Genomic DNA, 24,692 nt, shown 5'->3' on the forward strand with positions numbered 1-24,692 from the left:
CTAGCTTTGTTCTCCAGGGGAAAGTCCTTTTGTCACTGCTTATCACGTTCAAGAAGAGGAGTAACTTTAAAAAGAAATTGCTCACAAAGAATGGAAATGAGTAGTAGGAGAACTACATAATGCTAATCTGCATTTTCCACATCATTCAAACATGGTTCCTTGTTTCTGAAGTCTTCTGGGTAAGGAGACAAGTTCTGCTTACTCAGCAGCTACCACCACCTCGTAATCGTTAATGCTATTGCTCTGGTACTTGAGGATTTTCAGGAAAACAAAGGTATCTTATTCTAAACACAATATAACTGTATAAATTCCGTTTCCCATGACCTATTATTATGGTAATAGTTGCTATTTTTGAACGTGGCTCATTTCTGTTCCAAATTTTTGCTTCCTTCCCACGCTATCAAAGTTTATTTGTATTTTTATAGTACTTATGCTAAGGCATAGTTGTAAATATCAAACATAAAATACTTCATCAGCTTTTAAAAATACTTGGTTTTCCTGCATTGAGGAAGTACTTTTTTCTGCTATTCTGAAGTTATGACCATTTCTTTTAATATGCTTCTAACTGAAGAACTTTTCCACAGACTAATCAGCTCTCCAGTGTTGGCCATTTTATTAAGCAGTATTCTGATTATAGATAGCAATCTATCAAGGATTTTTTCTTGTCAGCTCATATGAAACTTATGACTTTGGTACCCTTATTATAAATGCATTTTAGTGCATACTCTGTTGACTTAAATTGCAATCATAACCAACCTATTTTTTAAACTGACAACTGTCCATTTTTTACCAAGTTATTTATTTATTAGCTTCTGTTTGGTTATGACATCAGTACAAAGCTTTCATTTCAGACAGTAATTACTGTTGAATCTTCTTGGCACAGAAGATACACAGCAAGTTCCAAAAGCATCACCATTTAAATGTAGCATTACATAACAACTACTTTATATGTATATACATATTAACAACTACACCTATAAATAATTTTTGTGTATTAGATTTGGTATTTAAACATTGGTGTAAAATGTTCTTAATTAATGGCCATTTTTAAAATGTTGCTTTTCAATGAAGATCATTTTGACACACAAATTCTTTGTATCATTGCAGTCAGTTTGCTCAAATTTGCAGATTTTTTATCTTTAGGCGTTCATACACTGAGAGTTCTGAGTCACTTGCCTACTCCTTATTCTCGTCAGAGCTGTGTTCGTACCTAAAACAAACAAAACTTAGTGTGCTCTGTACTTTAAAAAGGTGTGTCATAAAGCCACATACCTTTTCTCCCAAAAATCTCTTAATATGTTGTAAATTTTGAGCTATCATCCTGTTATTAACATCCGATCTCTTTTAAAGCAGCAGTTCTAGAATCAGTGTCAGTGGACAGAACTATTCCTGAAAGCACCTCAGCGGTGGATACCACAGAACTTTCCCCATGTAGATCCCCTTCAACACCACGTCATCTCCGCTATCGTCAACCAGGAGGTAAGAAACTGAAGTTTCTGCCCTCTGTAACTTTCAAGAGTTTAAATAAATTAGCCATAGTCTTTGCAAAATATTCGAAATCTGTAATCTTTCAATAATGTGAATTATGCCATTCAGTTAATGAAGGAGGGCTGCTCTGAAAGTAATGCTTCCTTTTTTATTATGGTGGCCCATGATGTCAGAGGCAGATGTTGTGTTGTTGGTGGTATAACAGTAGATTTTGAACCTTACTGCCAGTATTGTTACTGTGCTGTATTTTGTTGCTGCGTGACAAATGGCAGCAGAGCGGCATACAGAATGGTATTTGATGTGGAAGTATATCTGTATGTATTACCTTTCTCTGTGTGAAAAAAATAGCACCCGTTGACATACATCCACAATTGCTAAATGTTTCTGGAAACAGAAGGTGGATGTGAGCACAGTGAGAGATGGGTGGAACATTTCAACAGTGGCAACAGCAGTGTGAAAGACAAGCCACATTTTGGACAACCATGCACAGCTGTGACACCATGAAGTAAAGAGCGTCTTGATCAGTTCATCTATGTGAGTTGACATGTTACAATCAGGAAGGTGTGTTTGGTGCTGAGTATCAGTTTCAGTACTTTGGAAACAATGGTTGCCAAAATTGGAATATCTCAAAGTTGGAGCCACGTGGGTCCCACAAATGCTCAGACAGGAATAGAAAGAACACTGCATGCAAGTTTGTCAGGACCAGGTTGAACCGTATGAGGCTGAAGGTGAGTTTCCTGGGTTGCGTCTTTACCGATGGTGAAATGTAGTGTCACAACACAGTGGAGTCAAAATGGCAGCCCATGAAGTGATGACATGTGAATTCCCCAATGAAGAAGAAATTCAAGATGTAGCTCCCAGTGGATGAAGTGATGCATGCTGTCTTTTGGGACAATAGAGGGGTGATGCGCTGGATTTCCTGGAACCTGGACGAGTCATCATAACTGTTTTGCGACACTGATGAAGTTGAAGGCTCAAACTTCATGAGCTGGGCCAAAGACAGACTTTCTCTTACAGCACAATGATACCAGGCCCCATACTAGTCTGAAGACCATGGAGCACATTGCCAGTCATGGCAGAAAGGTCCTACTACACAGACTGTGAACAGTCTGGATTTGATGCTTTCTGTCCTCATCTCTTTTGGCCAATGAAAGGTGGACTGTATGAGCAACGTTCTTCTAGGAGTGATGCTGTCATAGCAGCTGTGAAACTGGGTCATCTTCACTGCTGCTGATTTTTTACAAGTCTGGCATGCAGGCTCTTGTTCATTGCTGGCAAAAGTGCTAATGGTGTTGACTGTTGAAAACCTGTGTTTTGTAGCTGAGAATATGCTCAATCAGATAGGGTTCTTGTGCTCTTTGTATCTGTTTTAGTTTTCCATGGAAATAAACTGGAGGCAATATTTCTGGAGAGAAGTATGTGTTAATAACTGGAGACTTGGAAGGATGTTGGAGCTTTGTATGTGATGAAATTTTCTTCAACAACTTGAGCAGGATGTATCCAAGTTCAGAACTAATACTGAATCACTCTTACTCTCACAAAATTGTCTAGATATTTACAGATATTCTTTTTTCAGCTGCTAAGGAGACATTTTGGACATGATAGGTAATGATGAATTACACAATACCCAGTACTGTCATTGGGAAGTGACTGCGTGAGTTATCTTGTGTGAAGTTGAAAATTTACAGTTGATAGCTAGTGATTTCTTCCAAAATTTGAACAAACTGCTGTGTTAAAGAGGTAAAGGGAGAACTGGAGCTCCTCAAATAGCTCTCACAAGTCTCTTCAAAAACATTAACTGAGCTGTGAGATCTATCCATGAGCTCCGTCCAGTTAAAATGCTGTCTTCTCAAACAAACCAGATCTCAAGGCATAGACATTGTTTGATACTTGGAATTCAAAAAAAAAAAAGAAAGAAAAAGAAAACAGAACATAGTCTTCTCAACTGTTAATAAGTTAGTGAGACATCTCAATACTGAACCAATAGTAATATTTTGCTATTGGCCGTAGTTGCGGTAGAATGGCAAAACTCTGGAGTTGGAAACTATGGGAAGCAGTAGTGTATTATTTGAGTACAAAGTGAATCAACATCAACTGGATTCCCTGAAGAGAAAATCTGACAAATTTTGCAAAACTGTACTTAAGTGATGAGCTGGGAAGATCTGTAAATCTCATCTGATTTGTTAATATGCTTTGTCCTTTAATATGGATGTTGTTTTTTTTGTTTGTTTTAGTTAACTGTCTGTACCATTACCTTTGTTGTTCTGTTTGGTTCAGGTTTATTCCTCATCCTTTGCAAAGTCTTGAGAATTTTTTTCCATAGAAACATCAATTGTACAGGCCTACAACTAATAGTCAAATTGCAAAAATTATGGTGATATTTTTCTTTCTTTTAATATGGAATCATAGAATCATAGAATTGCTCAGGTTGGAAAAGACCTTCAGGTTCAAATAATTATAAAATCCAATGACAATGAAAATAGACAATATACACAGTGTATGAACATTAGTAAAGATTTCAAATATTTCTCTTTCTATTCTTTTTACAGTACAAACTGCTGACAACAGTCACTGTGCTGTTTCTCCTGCATCTGCTTTTGCTATTGCTACAGCTGCAGCAGGACATGGGAGTCCACCAGGTGAGAAAAGTTTACCAAAAATTATACCAAACATTAAGATCTTCTCAGAAGGTAAATATTTCTTAGGAATTTACCTGAATCCTAAGCAGCCTCTGATTTGTTACTATAATCTCCATGGTGTCTTTTTGAGTTGGTTCCATTTGAGGCCACTGTGAAATATTTGTAATTTAACTCCTTTAATTTGAAGGTTTTTTTTAAAACTTTTTTGAAATCATTGAATGTATGAAAGGCAAAAATTGAAGAAATTAATAGAAATGTTATTTAACCCTGTAAGATTTTACAGGAGAAATTCAAAGATGATATTATAGGTGAAGAGAGAGAGTTGAAATCAGAGTAATTCAAATAATTTTATTTCTTCCCCTTACATGCTTCATCAGAATTGTATGGGGTTTTTTAATGACATCTTTCTTATCCCCTTTGGACTCCTGTCTCTTACGCTTCAGTGAATTGGATCTAGGTAATGAACGAGATTCATCTTTGTTTTTTTGCTTTTTTTAATTAGTCCTTTGTCTCCTGGGTGCAGATATTGTGAAGTATGCCATTTAATATAGTCTACCACTGAACATAAATAAAACATCAAATGAAGTTCAGTGTTGGTAAATAATATGTGAATGTATGTGAGGAAAAACTGCCCAAGCTTTACACGTTGAGAAAAGATTTGGCTTGAAGGGTTGCTGAGAAAATTTTGTAAAAATACAGATGCTATCAGAACAGTTAAATAGGCATTTCTTGCCTTTCCCAATGACAGAAGTAAGAGATTCAAAGAGTCTGTGGATCTTGTGGACACTGTGATTGAAAGATATTTATGTAGATTTAAAAAGTGGGTAACTGTATGAAAGTGAGAGTCATTGTAGCTGCTAGAAAGGCAAACTTAAGCAGCTTCAGGAGCAAAAAACAGCTGGAGCATGTGGGAGAACATTAGGAGGTAAGAATTATCTCTGTAACTTCTATTATCTCTGCTTTCTAAGAGTCTACTTTTGGCTTTGTTTTGCTTTATTTTGTTTAAGAGTGTAGCTTGTCTCAATTTTCTGCCTTCCAGTTTTAACTGTTCAGGGATACATCACGTCTTCCTCCAGTCTTAGAACTTTCTTTCAGCTCATTCTTTGGCAAGGGAAGAGAATTCTCGTTACACAAACATCTTTCCACAGAACAATGTAATATACCTGGATTTCCTGACTAGATGTAAAATTGTATAAATTCAGATTGTTGATGTAGGGACATGTATTCTTTATTTATCCTGAATTTCCATTTCTTCGGACTCTCTCTGATTGTTTTTGAGGACTTCTGGTCAGCTACATGCTTCTTGAAATAACAGATAAACTCTGAGCCATCAAAAACATATGACTGCTCAATGGCATTAGCTACTTGAGCTGTTTCTCTTCTCCCGTTTATGCCTCTATAAAAGTGGTTCTTGACTTTAGGTTTATCTTTGTTCAGTCCTTTCAAACATATTACTTCTTTTTCTCCTTAACTATTATTTTTCTCTGTTTTGTGCAGAATCGGAACACAACCTCAAGATAAGCAAGATTATCTTGCACCAATTTTTTAAAGAATAAAACATTTTTTTAGCATTCATTGGTGAAATTGTTTGCTTTGCATGCATGCAGGTTCTCATACTTGTTAATATTCATAAACCATGAAAGTGGGGCTAGTAGAGACTGAAATTTTGCTTAAAATCTTGAATAATTGTATAGATGAAGCCAAATTAGTAAAATGACGCTGTGCTGTTTTAGGGGAATTACAGAATGGCTTGGTTTGGAAGGACCATGGAGAACATCCAGTTCCAACTCCTCTGCCATGTGCAAGGACATCTCTCATCAGATCAGGCTGCCCAGGACCCCATCGAGCTTGGCATTAATGCCTGGGATGGGGCATCCACAGCTTCTCACAGCAACCTGTTCCAGTCCCTCACCATTGTCATAGTGAAGAATTTCTTCTTTGTATCTAATTAAAATATCCTCTCTTTCAGTTCAAAACAGTTACCCTTTGCCCCATCACTACATACCCGTGTCAGAAGTCTCTTTCCATCTTTCCAGTTAGCCCCCTTTCAAGCCGTTTTGAAGGGCTGCACTAAGGTCTCCCCAGTGCCCTCCAGGCTAAACCCCAGCTCTGTTAGCATGTGTTCATAGAAGAACTATTTCAGCCCTCTGATCATCTTTGTGGCCTCCTTTGGACAGGTTCTAAAAGTCCATGTTCTTCTTGTGTTGAGAGCCTGTACTTGGATCTAGCACGCCAAATGGAGTCTCGTAAGAGTGGACAGGAGAGAGACGATCACCTCCCCTGATCTGCTGGTCTTTATTCTCTTGATGCAGCACTTGGGTTGGCTTTCTGGGCTGTAATTGCACATTGCTGGCTTGTGATGAGCTTTTCTTCCTCCAGATCTTTTTCTGCAGGGTTGCTCCCAATCCATTCATCTGATAGTGTGTACTGATATTTGGAATTACCCTAACACACGTTCAGGCCTGCCTCATAAGTCTGTTCAGATCCCTCTGGGCCGCATCCCTTCCTTCTCAAGCATCAACTGCACCACTCAACTGCAAACTAGCTTGATTGCAGTCTGTGTCACTGGTCCCAGTGCTTCCCCTGGGAAGCACTGCTCATCACTGATCACAGAAATGCTGAGCTGTTGACTAAAGATCTCTGAATGCAGCTGTCTCACCAATTCTTTGGGCACCAAATAACCCACACATCAAATACATCTCTCCAATTTGGAGACAAGGGTGTTGTGTGGGATCATGTCAGAGAATTTACAGAAGGCTGGGTAGATGACATCAATTTGTCCTTCCTTGTCCATGTTGTCACTTCATCATAGGCCAGCAGACTGGTCAGATGTGATTTGCACTTGGTAAATCATCAATAAAACAAAGAGTAACCAATGGTGTAGCAAACAAATCTCTACTTTACCAAGAATACCTACCTATTTTAGGAAAAACAGTTAATGTTGATCGTTTTATTTTGTAATAGGTCCAGTGGACATGGGCTTCAGGGAGATTGCATCAACAGAACCTAGATTTGAAATCTAAATCTTGTATACTCTATATATTTGGAGAAGTGTATTTCTTTCTCAAATTAAATTAGAAACCCAAAATCTCCTGACACAGAAAACAAACACTGGACAAGAAGCAAATACTTCATCCCAAGTGAACATTTATATATTATTTCATTGTGAATACAGCAGCTTATTTCAGCAATTCAGTCATCCCATTTCAAGTTGGATACTTCGGTGTTTGCAGCATGCTGCATGCTGCAAAGCTGCTTTTCTCCTCCTACAGCATGCTGATCTGCACTGTAAAGAATGTACCATTTTTCACGAGAACAAGGTGACATGTTACAAGAGAGTATAGGAGTGGGATGGAAGCTTGTGGTTGGCAGGAGGGCCTGGCTTCTTCAGTTTAAGCATTTATTTTTTAAAATACATATGAAAGGAAGAGGAGGGAAAGTGAGAAAAGTAAGAAAAAAAAAGTCATTGGGGGAGTATCTCTGACAAACATGATTTACATGCAGGAAAATAAGCCCCATGATAAAGAAGAGATAAGTTGATTTTACTCTGTATAATTGTAATGATTTAAAACACTAATTAAAATAGCAGCTGGAAGTTTGAAAGCATCTTCTTAAAAATGAAGATGTACTGTACTGTCCCTTTCAGTTAGGTGCCTGGACATATCTCTGGTGGTAAATCAATTTTGACTTGAATTGTTTATGTGAGTGTAATTCAGGATAGAGAATACGTTCCTAAAACCTCTGTGTTTTGCTACTTCTGCCTTGTCAAAGACTATTTCTAAGTATCACTCAAACAGTCATCCTTCAAATCACAAAAATTACATAGGCCATCAAGGGATGGAACACTTCTCCTACAAGGACAGGCTGAAAGAGCTGGAGCTGTTCATCTTGGAGAAGAGAAGGCTCCAAAGTGACTTTGCGGCCTTTCAGTATCTAAAGAAAAGACTTAGCAGCCTTTCAGCATCTAAAGGGGAGCTACAGGAAAGAAAGGGACAGACTTCTAGCAGGGTTTGATGTGACAGGACAAAGGAAGTGGTTTCAGTCTTTAAGAGGGCAGATTTAGGTTAGATATAAGGAAAAAGTCTTTTACAGTGAGGGTGATGAGGCCCTGGAACAGGTTACCCTGAGATGTGCTGGATGCCCTGACCCTGGAGACTGTCATGATCAAGCCCTGGGCAACCTGGTAGCTGTGGTATCCCTGCTCATTGCAGGGGAGTTGAGCTAGATGACCTATGATGAGTGGCATTCCTCAGGGATTGTTGCTGTGACTGATGTTATTTAACATCTTTGTGGGCAACATGGACAATGGGATGGGGTGCACACTCAGCAGGTGTGCAGACAACGCTAAGCTGAGTAGTAGAGCTGACATGCTAGAGGGAAGAAATGCTATCCAGAGGGACCTGCATGGGCTTGAGAGGTGGCTCCATGCCAATCTTATAAAGTTCAACAAGGCCAGGTGCAAGGTCCTGCATCTGGATAGAGGCGGTCCCAAGCATAGATACACATTGGGCAGAGGATGGCTTGAGAGCAGCCTTGGGGAGAAGAATTTAGGGGTGTCCGTTGATGAAAGACTCAGCATGAGCAGGCAGTGTGTGCTTGCAGCCCAGAAGGCCAACAGTATCCTGGGTTCCATCAAGGGAAGTGTGGCTAGCAGGTCAAAGGAGGTGATTCTGCCCCTCTACTCTGCTATCATGAGACCTGGAGTACTGCTACCACTTCTGAGGCCAAACACAAGAAGGACATGGAGCTGCTGGGTGGGTTCAGAGGAGGGCCACAAAGATAATCAAAGGGCTGGAGCACCTTCCCTACAAGGACAGGCTGAGAGAGCTGGGGCTCTTCAGCCTGGAAAGGAAAAGGCTCTAGGGGAACCTTATAGCAGCCTGCCACTATCTGAAGGGGCCTACAGGAAAGCTGGGGAGGGATTTTTATAACACTGTACAGTGGCAGAACAAGGGGAAAAGGCTTTAAACTGGAAAAAAGGAGATTTAGACTAGATATAAGGAAGAAATTATTTACTGTGAGGGTGGTGAGACACTGGAACAAGTTGCCCAGAGAGGCTGTGGATGCCCCCTCCCTGGAAGCATTCAAGGCCAGGCTGGAAGGGGCTGTGAGCAACCTGGTCTAGAGGGAGGTGTCCCTGCCTGTAGCAGGGGATTGTAACTAAGTGATCTTAAAGGTCCCTTCCAACCCAAACCATTCTATGATTCTGTGAAAATTCTGTTGTGAAAATTAGCTGTTGAAATGCGTATATAAAGTCTTTGCCCAGAGTTGCTGTAGATGTCTGTCTGCAGTAATGTACCTTAAAGGTAGCAGCAGTAACTAACAGAAGTAGACTTTTATGAGTTGCAGTTGTGATTTCCAGAATGATGTAACTCTTGAAAGCTGATTACGGACTGAACTTGTGTCAGATGAGTCCTTGAATTGTGTACCTTTCCAGTCCCTACTTTGTGTTAGTGATCTGCAGTGTTCAGCTCCACAAAATAAAGGCTTCATGTGGGAGTTGGCATCCTCCCTTGATCTCTTCTGTAGGATGGGGAAGTGGTTGTTTTGTTTTTTAGTTTTCGTTTTTGCAAGGAAATGGAAAAGTGAGTATGCTTGTTCCCTCTTGGGAACATGTTATGAAGAGATTTCCAGATCAGTTTCCCATGCAGGGCTAGGAAGATTTGAGAAGCTCTGAGACCTGAATACTACGCAGCTTCCTTGTGTTCCACATTTTGATTGAATAGCTGCAGGTTGACTTGGGTAGGAAATCCTCATTGGCTTGCTCTATATCTGACACTGTTCTTCATCAGGAAGGGTTGTGTGACAATTAACCATTAATAGACCAGCCAGCTTTCTTTCTTATGGCTGGAGAGTTGTCAGGAATTGACCAGATGTTCTTTGCAGTGTTGGATATAGCAGGTGTTGGTGTTGCAACAAGACCTGCTGGGCAGGCTCCTGTGGGGCAACAGGGGATGATGTTGTTATTACCATAGAGAGGCAAACTATCTGCTGTTGTAGGCTGCATCTTTAACACATGTTCACTAAGCTGCTTTTGTGATAAATGTGTATGTTTCTCCTGACAGAGGATATTTTACTAAGAAATCAGCTGGGAAATGAAAATAGAGATTAAAACCAATTTGTTTAGAATCTATCTTCTAATTTAATAACCCTAAATGATATTCACCTACCCTGTAGTGAATTTGAATAGATTTCTGTTTTTGCTCCTGAATTAAGAGCCCTTTGAATTTAACAAAATTGTTGCTTAGCAATTTTAGGTAAGTGGCTAAGCATTCAAGTGAAGTTGAATCTTCCCTTGCAGTTTTGATAGAACACTAACTTTGAATTGAAACAATGGCTTCAAGATGAAGTTTAGTTTTGCCTCAGGTGACCCCTGCTTTTGCAACTTAAAGGTCAGAGGAAAACAGTGATTTTCCTCACTTCACCAGAAATTTGGAAATCAATTCTTTGTGGGTTCCCCTCTCCTAAATTATTTTCTTATTCAAGCTTATTAAAGAAGCTGGCTACTCAGGAAAAAAAAGTAAATGCAGTGGTGAATTCCTGAGTTATAACACCATTAACCATGTGCTTCCTGACCTATTGTACTCATCTTGGAACAGCTGCCGGGAAAGTTCTGTTTCGTAGATACGTGCAAGCAAACTGGCACTGGGATAAAAACATTTTATCTGGGAAAGGAGAATAGCACAGTGCCTATTCCTGAGCCCCGAAACTGGATCCTACTGTGGAAGGGATAATTGGATGGGATGTGTTGAACATGTGTTTTCTCACACTTCTTTCCTAAGCTAAAAAGGGAAGGAAGTTGGAGTAGAACTTTGAACGCTTACAAGAAAGGGAAAAAAAATCTTAGGATGTTGATTTTGCAAGTGGAGAATTGGACTACAAAATCTGAGTTCATAGAGTGCAGGTTGTTTAGATTACCAGTTATCCTCCTTACATTTCAGGCAACTGGTGATGTTGTATGATCTTTCATATGAGACTGGTGAGATAAGTTTTGGGAAGATTTTTTGGTGGTTTTTGTTGTTTGCTTTGCGTGTTTTTTTTTGTTTGTTTGCTTTTCTCCCCTGAGTTGCTTCATTTGTTTCAGCAACAACAGTCACAAATGGTCTGGGAGTTGAAAGATGAACATTTTGTTCAGAGATTTTTGTTGACTGATACACATACTGCCAGTTTTTGTTTGGCATGACAGTCAACTATCCATTCACACATAGTCTGAAAAATGATACATTTGGCACTTCGCAAGTATTGCCTCCTTACTATTTAACCTTTACTGTTATTGTCTTAAAAAAAAATCAGAACAGTTTTATAAAACATTTCCTTTAGATTACGTAAAAAGTACAGGCCAACTAATGGAAAAAAATCCAAAAGGCTTTTAGGCAGTTTTCTTTTTCTAGCAGTATGTTTTCGTAGAACTTTAACGTGTCTTTTGTGGCTCTGCACACTGAGTATTTTAAAAGTCTGAAACCGTACTTTGAATAGTTCTTGGAAAGACTGTGAGCATTCTACAAAATGGTGTGCTAGGCTTTTAGTATTGCTGATAAAGCAGGTTGAAAGTATACTCAGTCTGTAATTAAACAAATGAAAAGCTGGAGATGAAATGCAGAAACACTTCAGCAGCTAAAAACTGCCTCTGTGTTCCTTGAGGACTAAGATGCAAAGCAGGAATCAAGGCAAACTCACTTTGTTGTCATACAAATTAAAAGATACATCAGCTGCAATGTCACCATTCTTGTTCATGGAAGATAATTCAGACATTACTGCAATAAAGAACTGTTTTAAGATGTACTGAACCAATTACAAATATAATTGTTAAGGTAGGCTGGTCAATTCTTCTTTGTCAATTGTTTCCTACAGTTATTTTATAATAAATAAGTCATAGGAAAAAGAGTTGCTTTTTCATTGCAAATTTGTCATGATATTTGACAGTGTGTAAATATAATTGGCTACAGCAGCTTTTGAAATTGAAGATCTTTTCTTTCGTACAGTTAGGTTTATTAATATGGACATGAGATTTTGATGGTGTGGCCTAAGATTTTACTAGAAAATTGGAGTAGGATGTCACACATACAAGCAAATATTTGTAAAACTTCCGTGAAAGCAAATATGGTTTCGAAGATAGAGGCATGTAACCCAAAATTTAGTATTGGGTTTTGGTGAATTACGACTCCCTTTGTTGTTGCTGAAAGAAGAAAAGAATAGGGTGCTACCCTAATGGAATTACCAATTCTTCCTACTTTTGAAAATGTGTTCTACTATGTGCTGTAGACTAAAGGTACAGATAGATACTCGTTCCCTGCGTGGGTATAGCATATGTAAATGCTAATGCACACACATTCATTTTTATCTAACAGAGGAGTGAACGATGCTGTTTTCTCTGAAGCCATATGTTTGTCACAGTGTTCCAAAAATAAAAATGCAATTTCATTGCTGCTGAATTTTACTTACAGAAACATTAACAAACAGATTCTTGATTGCTTTTTACTTCCTAAGGTGTGTTTTAGATTTTCTAGAACAACTTGCGTAACTGCAGTTATACTGTTGAGCAAATTCTAAAAATTCTGTAACAAGTTTGACCTTCCGTCATGCTCTTCCAAGAGCATATCTTAATTGAAAAAGAAATAATAATTCCCAAAAGTGTGTGCCAGACTACCTGTAGCAATAACCTTTTTTTTAAAGAAGTACAAAAGGGAGAATTTTCAAATTTGAATAGTTGACTTTATAGGAGGATTTTCATTCTTCGTTGTACCTGTGTTTTAACATCTAATCTAGATCATTGTAATTAGCAACCTTAATGTTATGATTGGGACTTGGAATAGTGTGTTGATGTTAAGCATATTATTTAGACGTCTACCTTATTTCCCTGATTGCACTAGAATTATTTCACTGGACAGACAGATTTTTAGACTTCGGGATTTTGGTTCAAGTTCACAACATAATATTTTAACTGCTTTGTCTCAGTGTTCTTTAAGTTTCTATTATTAGAAAAATCCTTTCTAAAGCAAGACTCATTTAAAAATAGTTTACCAACCTTTCTCATAAATATTTTGCAGAAATGAAAAACAGTAATTATAGCTCTCTCTGTGTTACACTATTGTACATCAGCTGATGCATGTGAATCCAATGGGATTTACTTTACTAAGACTATAATCCCTTGACTTGATTTGATAGATTGTATGTGGAGGCTTTAGGCAGAAGAATCAAGTACATACTTGGAATTACTCCTGATGTGGGTGGATACAGCAGGGATTTTCAGCAGCATATTTCTTAGAACAAAATGATTTCAGAAGTCCCAAGGACCAGTAAAAGTGAAATTAAAAGCCTGAAATGCTTTGAGTGCTCAATTTCTTCTTTTTGCAATGATCGCTGGTTTTGATACGGTATGAGCTGTTAACTCTTCATGAAACCAGCCAAGCCAACACATAGTAAGTGATTAAATATGCCTCTCAATCTAAGGTGGCCCGAAGAGCATGGTTAGACTTGATAATTCCTGTCATTAAGCCTTCAACTGCTTATATGACTATTCAGTTATAAATCTGAATATGCACATCTGGTAATTCCTGAAGGAGGACTATATTATTGGTCAGGTTTGCTGTTCTTTATGCAGTGAGAGGGAGTTTGTCTTCTTTTTGCTTCTTTTCCTCTCAGTTAATATAAGTGCTCTTATTTCCATTTTGCCATTCTCCAGCTAGCTGATGTATGGCCATCTAATATCCTAATGAGAGAAAATAAAAGAAGAGCAGAATCCTTGCAAGTTTAGATTTCTTATCAATATTAGGCTTCTTGCTTTCTGATGCTTTTCTGTGAGAATTTGTGAAACGCACTTACTTGCTCGAGAATCAATGACCAATAAACATGTATATCTTTAAAACTGTCAGCCAAACTTTTTTGTTATGTCAGTGAAAGCCTTTTAAAGTTAGGTGTGGGTGTGCTACGTATGTTGCAGAGGCTTTGTGTATGAAAATCACTCTAGTTGAAGCCTGGGTGTTGCATTTATTCTTTATTCAGGTCAGAAAGTACCGCTGATGTTTGCCAACCCTAAGCTTTCAGGATTTGAGCTGGGCTGGTTTACAGCCCATGAGCGTATTTATCAGAAGAAAAAAACACAAAGGAGAGGAAAATGTATTTTACACTTTTTTTTTAAATTATTGGATGTCTGCTTTATGGGCAGTGGAGGTTTTTACCTCCTCACTTGTTGGAATGCAGTTTTCAACCGTATTAGATGATAATGCAGCATCAGTATTTGATTCCAAGTTATTTTATTAAAACTGACTGATAAAATGCTTTTTGGAAATGAAGAATTCTTTGTTAGGAGAGTCACTAGAAGCTAGCTGTAGTTACTCTTCTTAAGTACAGACAAATTTCCTCTAATTTGGGGAATTTAAATTATAAGTCATTCCAAATAGGTGATCTATCATCATAACTGTTGACAAGTTAGTTATTGCGGTCAGGAATCATGTCCTACTGTATTAACACTGAAGAATAAAATGAAGTTGTTATGATTATTATACCTGGACTCAGAGGTTTTTTGACATATTCAGCAAAGTATAAAAGCAAGTATGCATTGATCAATTCCTTTAGGACACACAGACACTACAAAATGTGTAGTATAAATGCTTTGGTTGGTTGAGAGTGGCTTTTAAATGGGGAATTATGTGAATTTCTGATAGAGACAAGTTTGCTTAGTAAAACAAGAAAATGCAGAACATGACTGTGCTATTGGGACTTTCCTGTAACTTTTGGTGGGAAGGGTCCATTCTCTTATCTCACAATGTCATATAATAAGACCCTTAAATCTGGCCCAGATTGTAGGAGTTGGAAAGGTGGTAGAAACAGTGACATACGGTGTCCTTCTGTGCTTTTGCTTCATGAGTGGGATAGCTAATGACATCTACCAATGTAAAGTACTGTACACTTTCTCATGAGGGAAGCAACTTATGTAGAATATACTGTCATAATTTAATGTGTTTGTGTCTTCAAATGTTGAGATTCATGTTTATTCAACATCTTTGTTTTCTTTTGTGGTAGCTTCAAAAATAACAGTTTTGATAATATTACCTGTAATTAAAAAATCTGGAGGTGAAAAACTGGATTTTGCGTAACAGTCTAAAGAGAAGTGCACAAGCAGGGTGATTAAATTATGTTAGACAAAGTAGCACTAATACTAATAACTAACAATGATGGCAAATCAGTGCTGATTTGTGTTTGATAGCATGTGGTAAAAGTTCTGTATCACCATTATGTGAAGAAGATACATGTGAAAGCAGCCTATATTCTTCTCAGCAGACACTGCAGGAAAAGCAAATTTCTTAAAACTAGATTACAGTAAAGATTATTAATGATCAGAAATATTGCTGCTATTTCCGATGTGGAAAGATTGCATCCTTCAGGACCGAAATGGATACGTGCTATGAAATGTTCTGATTGCTTCACCTTGGAGTCTGCATCTAGTCCTACCTGGGAAATGTATTTTGATCTAGAAACCTAACTAAATCATAGAAAATATTGGCATTCTGCTAAATGAGACCCTTCCCCTCTATCCTCTTCTGGAACCATGGTGAAGATGAGCTTAGAGGAAATCATGCGTGCTTTGCCCCTGATTTAATTGAAATGATGCTTAACTTCCAAACTGCATTATGACATTATGCAGTATGGGAAAGGCTGCCTTAAAATTGTCCATTTTAAAGATTGTTCCCATAAGCATTTGCTTCTGCATAGTAAGCTAGATAAAATTTCAACTGATCAAGTATTGTGGTTTCACCCAGCAGGTGGTTGAGCCCCACACGGTCATTTGCTCACTCCCCCTCCTTCCCAGTGCAGAGGGGGAGAGAATCAGGAAAAAAAGAGTGGAACTAGTGGGTTGAGATAAAACTATTTCCTAAGCCAGAGAAAAAGCAAAGGATCATAGTTATGACTATATACAAATATGTATGGATGGATGTACGTAGCAAGTGATGCACAAACAAGTGATACCACCCCTTAACCAATGCCCAGCTCAGCCCCGAGCAGCAGAGAATGAGATGAATTCCCACCCATTCAGTACTCTCCTTCTGCATGATGTCATATGATACGGCATATTCCTTCAACCAGTTTAAGTCAGCTGTCCTAGTTCTGTTCCCTCTCAGCTCCTTGGACCCTTCACTGTGAGTGGTCATAGCTCTGTAAAACACTGTTTAGCAGCAAGTAGAAACATCAGTGTGTTTGCAACACTGTTTTTCCCCTAGAACCAAAACATAGCGTCATAACAGACACTCTAAAGACAATTCCATCTCAGCTGAAACTGAAAAACGAGAAGTATGGCTATTTTGTACATAGATTTACAGCCTCCATGGCTAAGACTGTCTAAGAGCCTAAGTCACAGACTGGAATGGTATTATGCAAGGGACTGTATAATCAGACTTAAAAACTGTTTCTAGACCCAAACGAGGTAGGAACAGTATTATGAAGAATATCAGCATAGATCTGTCAGTGCTGAACGCCTAATGGGAAACTGCTTGGTAGAATTAATGATCTCTGGGATAGATCTGAGATATATAATTAAATCTTCCAATTTATTGCGGTAAGAATCTGAGCTGAAGCCTCTCTTGGTTCCCAAGTCTAGTCTTAGTTCAGTGCCATTTCTTTTAGCTGATACATCTGCAGAACCATAAAGGTTTGTGCTTCAATTAAGAATCCTGGGCAGTGTGTGACAGAGGCTAATGTATCTCTTCCAGCCTCTTATACTCTGCATTAGCAGAGTGAAAAAATTGTGATTAATGAGCAAAGGGGCTTAGTAAAATTAGTGATCTATTTTTGCCATTGACTTCCGTGAAGTGGATGAAATTGTGCGCCACGTTTCTGTGTTACTTCTCTGCATACCATATTTTTTTTGTTACTTCACCTGGATACAGTTCTGTTAATAAGTACATTGTCGCCTTGCTGTTCAGCAAAGTCTGCCTGTCAGCCTTATTGGCACTTTCCCTCAGTCCCATTTGTCCATATTGAGCAGCTGCTCTGGGTTGTTAATTTGCTAAGAGTGCAAGCTCTTTGGTAGTGGAATTGCTTCTTTGTTGTAAGTGCACCTTTTAATCTGCTGCAATGGAGTTATAGTCTCAAATGTTGTATTGCATGCTTTGCACTGTCTCGCAGAAGATATTATTTCTATTTATGCTTGTATGTAGGCAAGAAAAAGCAAATACGGTGTAGCCCTGCAAGGTTCTGGCTCTCACCTGCTTTTTGCAGTAGGTGACATGCAGTTCCTGCTAGACCATGTGTTCAAAAGTAGTCAGGATTGAAGGATAGGTAGAATTTGGGTGACCTTTAGCAGTCACGTCTGTTTGTGGCTATCTTTGGTACTTTCTTTTCCACAGACCACATGGCTTTGAAAGTGGGAAAAAAAGAATGCTGGCCAAAAACTTCTCTTTGCATGTTTCTCCTTTTATATTAATTTTGCTGTGGTAATAAGTTTTTGTTGTTTTTTCTTTTGTGTTTTGTTTAGACCTTTCCTTTCAACGTTAGAAGACCAGAAGGTAGCAGTGCTTAGTGATCTTATTTGCTTACAGTTTCTACATCTGCTATTTTTTTCTGAGTTTTATAATATTCCTAAAATTAACACCATACTTCTGTCCAATTTGTTTGTTCTTGAGTACTGTGTTTCTTATGTACTCTCACATTCTTTTTAATGGAAAGATCTATTTAGCGACTATGAGAACTAATGAAATTTCTTTTGCTTTCACAGTCAGTATTCACCAGCTTTTGTTTAGTCTGACAATGCATCAGAGTTCTCTTAGCATCGGGAATAATACAGTCCAGCGTTTTGAATGGTGGGTGTTTTTAGTTTAGGATGTTGCTGTACTGTCTAGGAGGGAGCTGTCATATTAGTTTTGAATAGGTCTGCTGATACCTATCTGTGTATATCTGTACACTTATCTCTTCTGAAGTATAGGTGCGTAGATAAAAATAATAATAGCTTTTGTCTATGATTGTAATGGAAAATTCATGTATATAGTCACTGAAGTTTATCTAGCAGTTACTAAAAAAACTTAGAATTTTAAGTACAATCTAATTAATCTGTGCTTGATGGGCATGTTAATGATGTGAATCTTTACCATCTGTTGGCAGTCCCTAGCTCCCATTTCAGTTATCAGTTAGTTTGGAATTGAAAAGCTAAGAATGAGTGGTGTGCTAAACACCATTCAGAAAGTTCTCACTTCTGGTGGTAGACCTAGTGAAGATAATTTGCTTTGCTTCTGGACATCTGAGCACACTGGTCAGTGATGACTGGCACATCTCCATCCTTCATGAAGGACAGTTCTTCATTTGCATCTCTGTTGTAGAGCAGGTCCTCAATGTTGACCAGAATGTCTGGTCACCCCTTTTTGAGGTGGGAATAATCAGTCCCTTTGTCCAGAACTGCTTGCTGTTCATTTCTTGTCTATGCAGAAACAACTGGGAGTATTTTCACAGAAGAGAGGCTTCATTTTCTGAACAATCCAAGTCCCACCAACTTTGCCTGCTCCAACCTTGACTGCATCAGGGAGGTCCTGGTGTGTTGTTCTCCAGCATACCTGGTTTTACTTTAAGGTCTGACTCTGCTGTGTTGTTGTCAAAGCTACCAAGTGTGGAGCCTAGCTAAGGTCTATTGTTACTCAAAACAAGTTGAGAAGGAGAACACTATGGTAAAGCCAAACATCTTTGTAGAAGCAAATATCTCCTCGTATACAAAGAACAGTGACAATACTAGCCATGACTTTTGAGTTATTCCTGCACACCATTTAGTCCTTATTATTTTCTGTTTGGAGATGGAGGGTGGGGATGGGGAGTGGAACCAGAGGAGGTCTTTTCCTGCATAGTATGCTTTACACATTTTTTCTGAAAGCTTTCAAGGATATAATTAATTATAAAATAGAAATAGAGAAAGAGAGTATGTGAGAATGTACTATAATAGAGAAAGCAAGTATGTGAAGTGAAGGTGCAGTGAAAGCTTGTTAGTACAGACAGCAGAAACCTGTTCATTCCCTAGGCCAACTTTTACACCAGGCATTTTACACCAAAACATGGTTGAGTATTGAAAAGTGCAAGGTGGAAAGAAACTACTGTAGGCAAGGAACAGGCCAGGGTAGTGGTGTAACAATTTTTATTGCATGTCTTTGTGGTCTTAGATAGAAGATGCTGATCTCTGGTGCTCGTTTTGGGAACTGTGTAATGCATCACATTTCCAGATAATTTTTGAGAGTCCAGAAGAAAATACTATAAACAAAGTCTTCTTCAAAATCAGTTGGCAGATTTAGTTCTGTGACAGAAAGCATTCCTGAAATGTTTTGGGGTTCCTTTTTTCAGAAAGAATGATCAAGCATAAATGTTTTGTGGAAAGAGAAGCACATCCTGGCATTTTGATGTGTTTGGTTTTTAAAAACAAAGTGATTACGAAATCAGTAGATTTTCAGTTTTGTTTTGAACAAATACATTACACAGCTATTTATCTGAAGTCTTGTACCTGTAGTTGTATAGAGTTAACACGCGTGGAGTTAAATACACCTCTGCACCTGCACATCTCTGGTCACCAAAGTTCTCTTCATACACAACTGGGCATCTCTGTGTATCCAACCAAGCCATCAACATTAGCTACTGATTATGTGGATCTGACTAAATATGTTGCTTAGATTCCATTAAAGCTAATTACTGATTAAAAATTGATGAAGTTCTGAGAACCATAGAAGTTTGCTGAGTGATCCCTGGGGCTTTACATTTTTCCTTTATTCCTCTTCTTATTCTTTTTTTTGCAGCTAGCTTGAAACTGTTTCTGTAGTTATCTCTCCTTTTTTCCTTTCAGCTTACCAAAACTTCTTTTCCTTAATGTTACTTTCATAGAGACTCTGCTGCTTTAATACATAATTTTCATTGTGACTTTCACTGCTGCAATCAAGTGGCTAATTGAGCAGTTTATAATGTGTATGCCTAATTGCTTCTGCAAGAGGTTAACTGTGAAAAGCATGGAAAATTAACACACAAAATGTTGCCTAGGTTACCTTTTACTAAGTAAAGCCTCAGAGATTTTGTTTACTTTGCTGTTCATGGGCAATGAAACTCCTGAAGATGTGAAGATGTGAAATTCCTTCAGTACTGAGTCGTAGATATCAACAACAGTGTCATATGCCATACTTCAAAACACGCGTCCATGAAATAGGATAGAGAATCTGTTTGGGGTTCAGCCTGTAGTAAAGAATACGTAATTGCAGTTACACTTGTTTTTTTTTTCCTTCTGTCTGGAAATGCAGAACAGCAGTTTAGTTTTTTGGACTGAATTATTAAATATCTGTGATAAAAATAGTATAATGCTAATACTAGACTCTGAGAACACCTCAAATGTTCTTTTCACAGAATAAACAGATGCACCCCTTTGCTCTTTCTAATAATATAGAGGCTTCAGAACAGCATTCATGCCAAAAAAAATTGCAAAGCGCTGATCCATATGTAAGGGAGTTTCCAGTTGTTCCTGGACTCTGCACTGTGTGAAATGGAAAACAATGTAGTGTAAGATCAAATCCAACAGAAACCTAGAGAAAAATTAACTTCTGAAGAGTTTTGTCAGAGTTATCATTTGTTGTTGTTTTGTTTTGTTTTTTAATAGAAGTATTTAATATCATCATTTTATTAGTACAATACAGCTACAACAAAACTAGACAGGCAAGAAACAATGCTGTGAATGTAATAGGAAACTTACCATCCCTGTATGTGTTTAAGAACTGTTAGGATGTGGTGCTCACGGACATGATTTAGAGGTGAGCTGTTAGAGTTAGGTTATGTATGCGTATGGTTAAGTTGTGGTTGGACCTGAGCAATTCCATGATTCTGTGATTTTTAAAAATATTTCTGGATGAGTAAATATTGATGACTAAAAAAAAGTTGACATTATAAGATGTGTGGGGAAGTGCTGTGTTTGGCACATCATTCTTTCAGTATGTAAATGTGTTTCCTGTATACCTTCCCACCTTCTTGTTACTACAGTGGTAAAAAAAGTAAGCTGTTTGTATGTGCTGTTGACTAGTAGAGCCCTGTACAGTGCTCTCATGAAGGGAGGACCTGCTTTCATGAAGGGAGGAACATTTCTTGTGCTGAACTTTTTCTCCTCTGTATTTAAACTATTATCCTTCTCTGATTCCTTACAATGTACCACAACTATGATGTACCACTTTCCAATTTCTAAATCACACTCGCTTTATATAGCTTGCTTGATTACAGGCTCTGTTTGCTTTTAGATTAGTCATGTTTTGTATTGTTTCTTTCATACTGATGAGAGACCTGTCTTCAAGCCAATACTCTCCATCTTTCTGAAGCTGAACAGTAAACCAAGTAGATATCTGTATTATCTATGATGGGCTTATATGATATTGTACTGATTTTGCATAATTACAGTGGTCTAAATGATCGTGTTTGAGATACAAACTTTCTTTTCATTACTCACAAATGCTCAAGTAAGCCTTCTATTTAGCAGTTACAAATACAGGATTTGAAGAAATGTAATACCTCTGTGAATTTTAATTCTTATGTGTGTGTTTTTTCCTCATAGGTTTTAGCAATTCTGAACGCATGTGTGACAAAGAGTTCATAATACGCAGAGCAGCCACTAATCGTGTCCTGAATGTCTTACGTCACTGGGTCTCCAAGCACTCTCAGGTATTCTTGTGTTGCACTTTTCTCTCCAAAAGTATTGCGTAAGCGGAAAAATGCTGTCTGACTTCATTGAACAAATGCAATTTATGTACTTTGAGTCTCTGTACAAGATACGGTGGGGCTGTTAAGTTACTTTGATTGAATGTGTTGAAATACTTGCGATGCATAAAGATATTTGCATAAAGAACATATATATTTGTTCTGAAGCGTCTCTGGAAAGATGCACCAGTCCATCATTTTTGTCACTCTACAGTCCAATTCTATGAATCTGATCACAAAATGGAGTAACTAGTAGAATTTCTTACATAGCAGTGTCTTTTAAGCTGCTAGGTAAGAGGTACATTGGAAGATCTTGCATGCATCCAGCAGACTATGAGAAAAATTACTGAAAGAAACAATGAATGGAAGAATGAAAACAGAGACAGAAAAAATGAGGAAACTTGCAAAACTTGCAAGAGAGCATTATGGAAGCATATGAAACAACTTGACTGCTTTGTTGCTCCATATTAATAATCAAGAACACGTGATCAAAGCAGGGTTTATTGCACAGCTGACTGCAGCACTCTCCTGTATTAAACACTATTCCCTTTTTGTCCTCAGAATGGATTTAGTTTTAATAGAGATCAGATGTGCTAGTGAATGAAGCCAGTAGAAAATACAAGTGTGAAAACTGATTGTGTTTGAAAAGCTGAATAGCCAAAGAGGAGGTTTTGACATTGGACTGTACATGCTATGTCTGTGCTATAGCTATCAGTAAGTGAGTGCTGTGAGTCAACCTTCCATGCTGATTAAATGACAGAGTCATCAGACTTTTGTCTGCATTAAGTAAATCTCTACAATTTATTAAACTGATGTTTAGTTTCAGGGCTGACCCTGATTGAGTTCTGATGATTCCCTAGTATAAACACAGAGTAACTATGAAGAGTGTAAGCACTCTCCGTCAGTGTGTCACTTTAACAAAAATATTCTTTCTCTCCTGGAAATGAAGACATTATTTGTTCAAGGCCTCTAATCAAGGTCAAAGGCCTCCAGTAATATGCAAAAATACAATATTGTCCTGATTATTTTTGCACCTACTTTTACAGAAAATTACACAATTAGTATTTTTCTAAAACTATTGTGGGAATTAAGGTAGTGGACGAAAGTCCAAAACAATGAATTTTCGAAGAGGAAGCTGTTAATTGAGCTCCCTAATCATTACTGCCTTTTGTTTTTTTCTCTTGCAAGGATGGCAGATTTTAATTCTCTCTCTCTCTCTTAACCCACTATTCCAGTAAAGCAAATATTTTAAAATGCAAGGACTTTGGCACAAAAAGTAATGAATGCTGCAGTAACAAAGCATGTAATCAGCTGTTTACGTTGTTTCTTGAGAGACAAGGGACAAAGGAAGGACACAAGACTTTAGCAAAACAGAAATGACTGGCTAGTTTCTGCCAAATAAACCAAGATCAGCACTGCTTTAAGGAAGGCGAGAGAAGAATTACTGTCCAGCCAAACAGTATGAAATATTGCCAGTGAAGAAAGATAGTCCTTGGAGAGCAGTAGCTTAGAGCCTCATTTTACAGTAAGAACACAAACTGCAAACCAGAGAACCCTTAGACACCGGTGTCTGCTGAAGAAATGCAGATTTCCAAAATGACAAAACAGTTGAAGCACAAGAATTCCGTGGGATCAACAGACATGCCAAAAACTTTATTACATTTTAAGGTATTTGCATCATTCACAGGCCATCAGCGTACCTGGGACATCTTTCACCTTCATCCACAGAAATGGGCAGTTTTATTTGCTTAAAAAAAGAGATAGCAAGGAAAACAGTTGACAAAATAAGTTGGTATTTGCAAAGATAAGCAAGTCACTCAGTGTGTTTTCTTGATAGCATTTTCCAGACTTTTTCTGCCAAAATGCCATTTCCTCGTGAGTGGATAAAAAGATGCAAAGGCATTAGATGGCTGAATCGTGTAGCATTGTTCAGCTTTCTCTTTAGAGTGCTGGATGCACATGTGCTTAGTGTTGCAGCATATGACTGTCTCTGCGGATGTGATTAACTCAGTACACGTGTTCTCTGATCCACCAATGATAGTAATTTATTTACAAGTTATTTATTTGCCTGAATGATGATACTGATTCATAATGTTTCAGTGCCAAGGGTACACAAGGTGTTGCACAGTCATAAAACAGTATGTAGCCTATGTTCAGAAATGTTCAGCCATCTGTCATAAGTGTGCTTACAAAGTTTACAAGTTACTTATTCCCTACCCTCCATTACTCCCTCTGGATCCCTTTGGTTCATTTTAGTGGTCTACTCTCCAGTGTATAATAACACAGGTCAAGGTTAGTGCATGAACCAAGGGAGAGAGATACTGTCCAAACAAATGTTTCAAAGCTTTGTATTTCCTCACTTTCCTCCATCCAGTTCTTGGCTTGGTCTTGAAGATGTTTTATCTGCTGGGCTATGGAATTAATTAGCTTTCTACAACATCTTGCAGTTGTGTCAAAACCACAGTTGGGGAAGATTAGGTATTTTTTAAGCACGTGTTTTTAAAAACTTGTCTGATCATTTATGCCGTTTAATATATAAACTTGTCTGTGTGCAGAAAACAGAATCATTAAAATAAATATTTCAGCCTATTCAGAGAGAATATGCGTTCATGAAGCAGTTCTGTTATCTAGAAATGATCCTAAATAGTGTTTAGAAAAAGGACTAATTATTTTTAAAAGTTGGGTCATTCACTGTGTAGGGCCCTCACTTAAATTCTGTGTAAATATATTGCAGTGCCAGATCTGCAGCCCTTTGAGAATGGCAGAAGGAACTAATTAATGTCTCCGAGAGCTCCCAAGGCACAGACAAAAATTTGGAACAAACTTACTCATGTAATGTGATATATAGTTTCTGCTCTTTGTTTTTACCACACTGGGCAA

At 38.0% G+C, this 24,692-nt stretch overlaps 1 protein-coding gene across 2 annotated transcripts in view; it reads left to right on the plus strand.

Annotated features, from left to right (window-relative positions):
• Positions 1-24,692, plus strand: part of RASGRF2 (Ras protein specific guanine nucleotide releasing factor 2) — a 122,826-nt gene that overhangs the window by 67,455 nt on the left and 30,679 nt on the right. The window contains exons 16-18 of one of the 2 annotated variants that reach the window (XM_042823091.1): positions 1,351-1,479; positions 4,038-4,127; positions 21,670-21,776. In XM_042823091.1, the coding sequence (XP_042679025.1) occupies positions 1,351-1,479; positions 4,038-4,127; positions 21,670-21,776 (326 nt within the window). The remainder of the gene's footprint in view (positions 1-1,350; positions 1,480-4,037; positions 4,128-21,669; positions 21,777-24,692) is intronic. The other variant, XM_042823092.1, reaches the window with a different exon arrangement.

The sequence above is a fragment of the Centrocercus urophasianus genome, unplaced genomic scaffold (assembly GCF_019232065.1).
Source record: "Centrocercus urophasianus isolate 14NV4802_14NV808 unplaced genomic scaffold, USGS_Curo_1.0 seq_21, whole genome shotgun sequence".
Classification (NCBI taxonomy): Eukaryota; Metazoa; Chordata; class Aves; order Galliformes; family Phasianidae; genus Centrocercus; species Centrocercus urophasianus.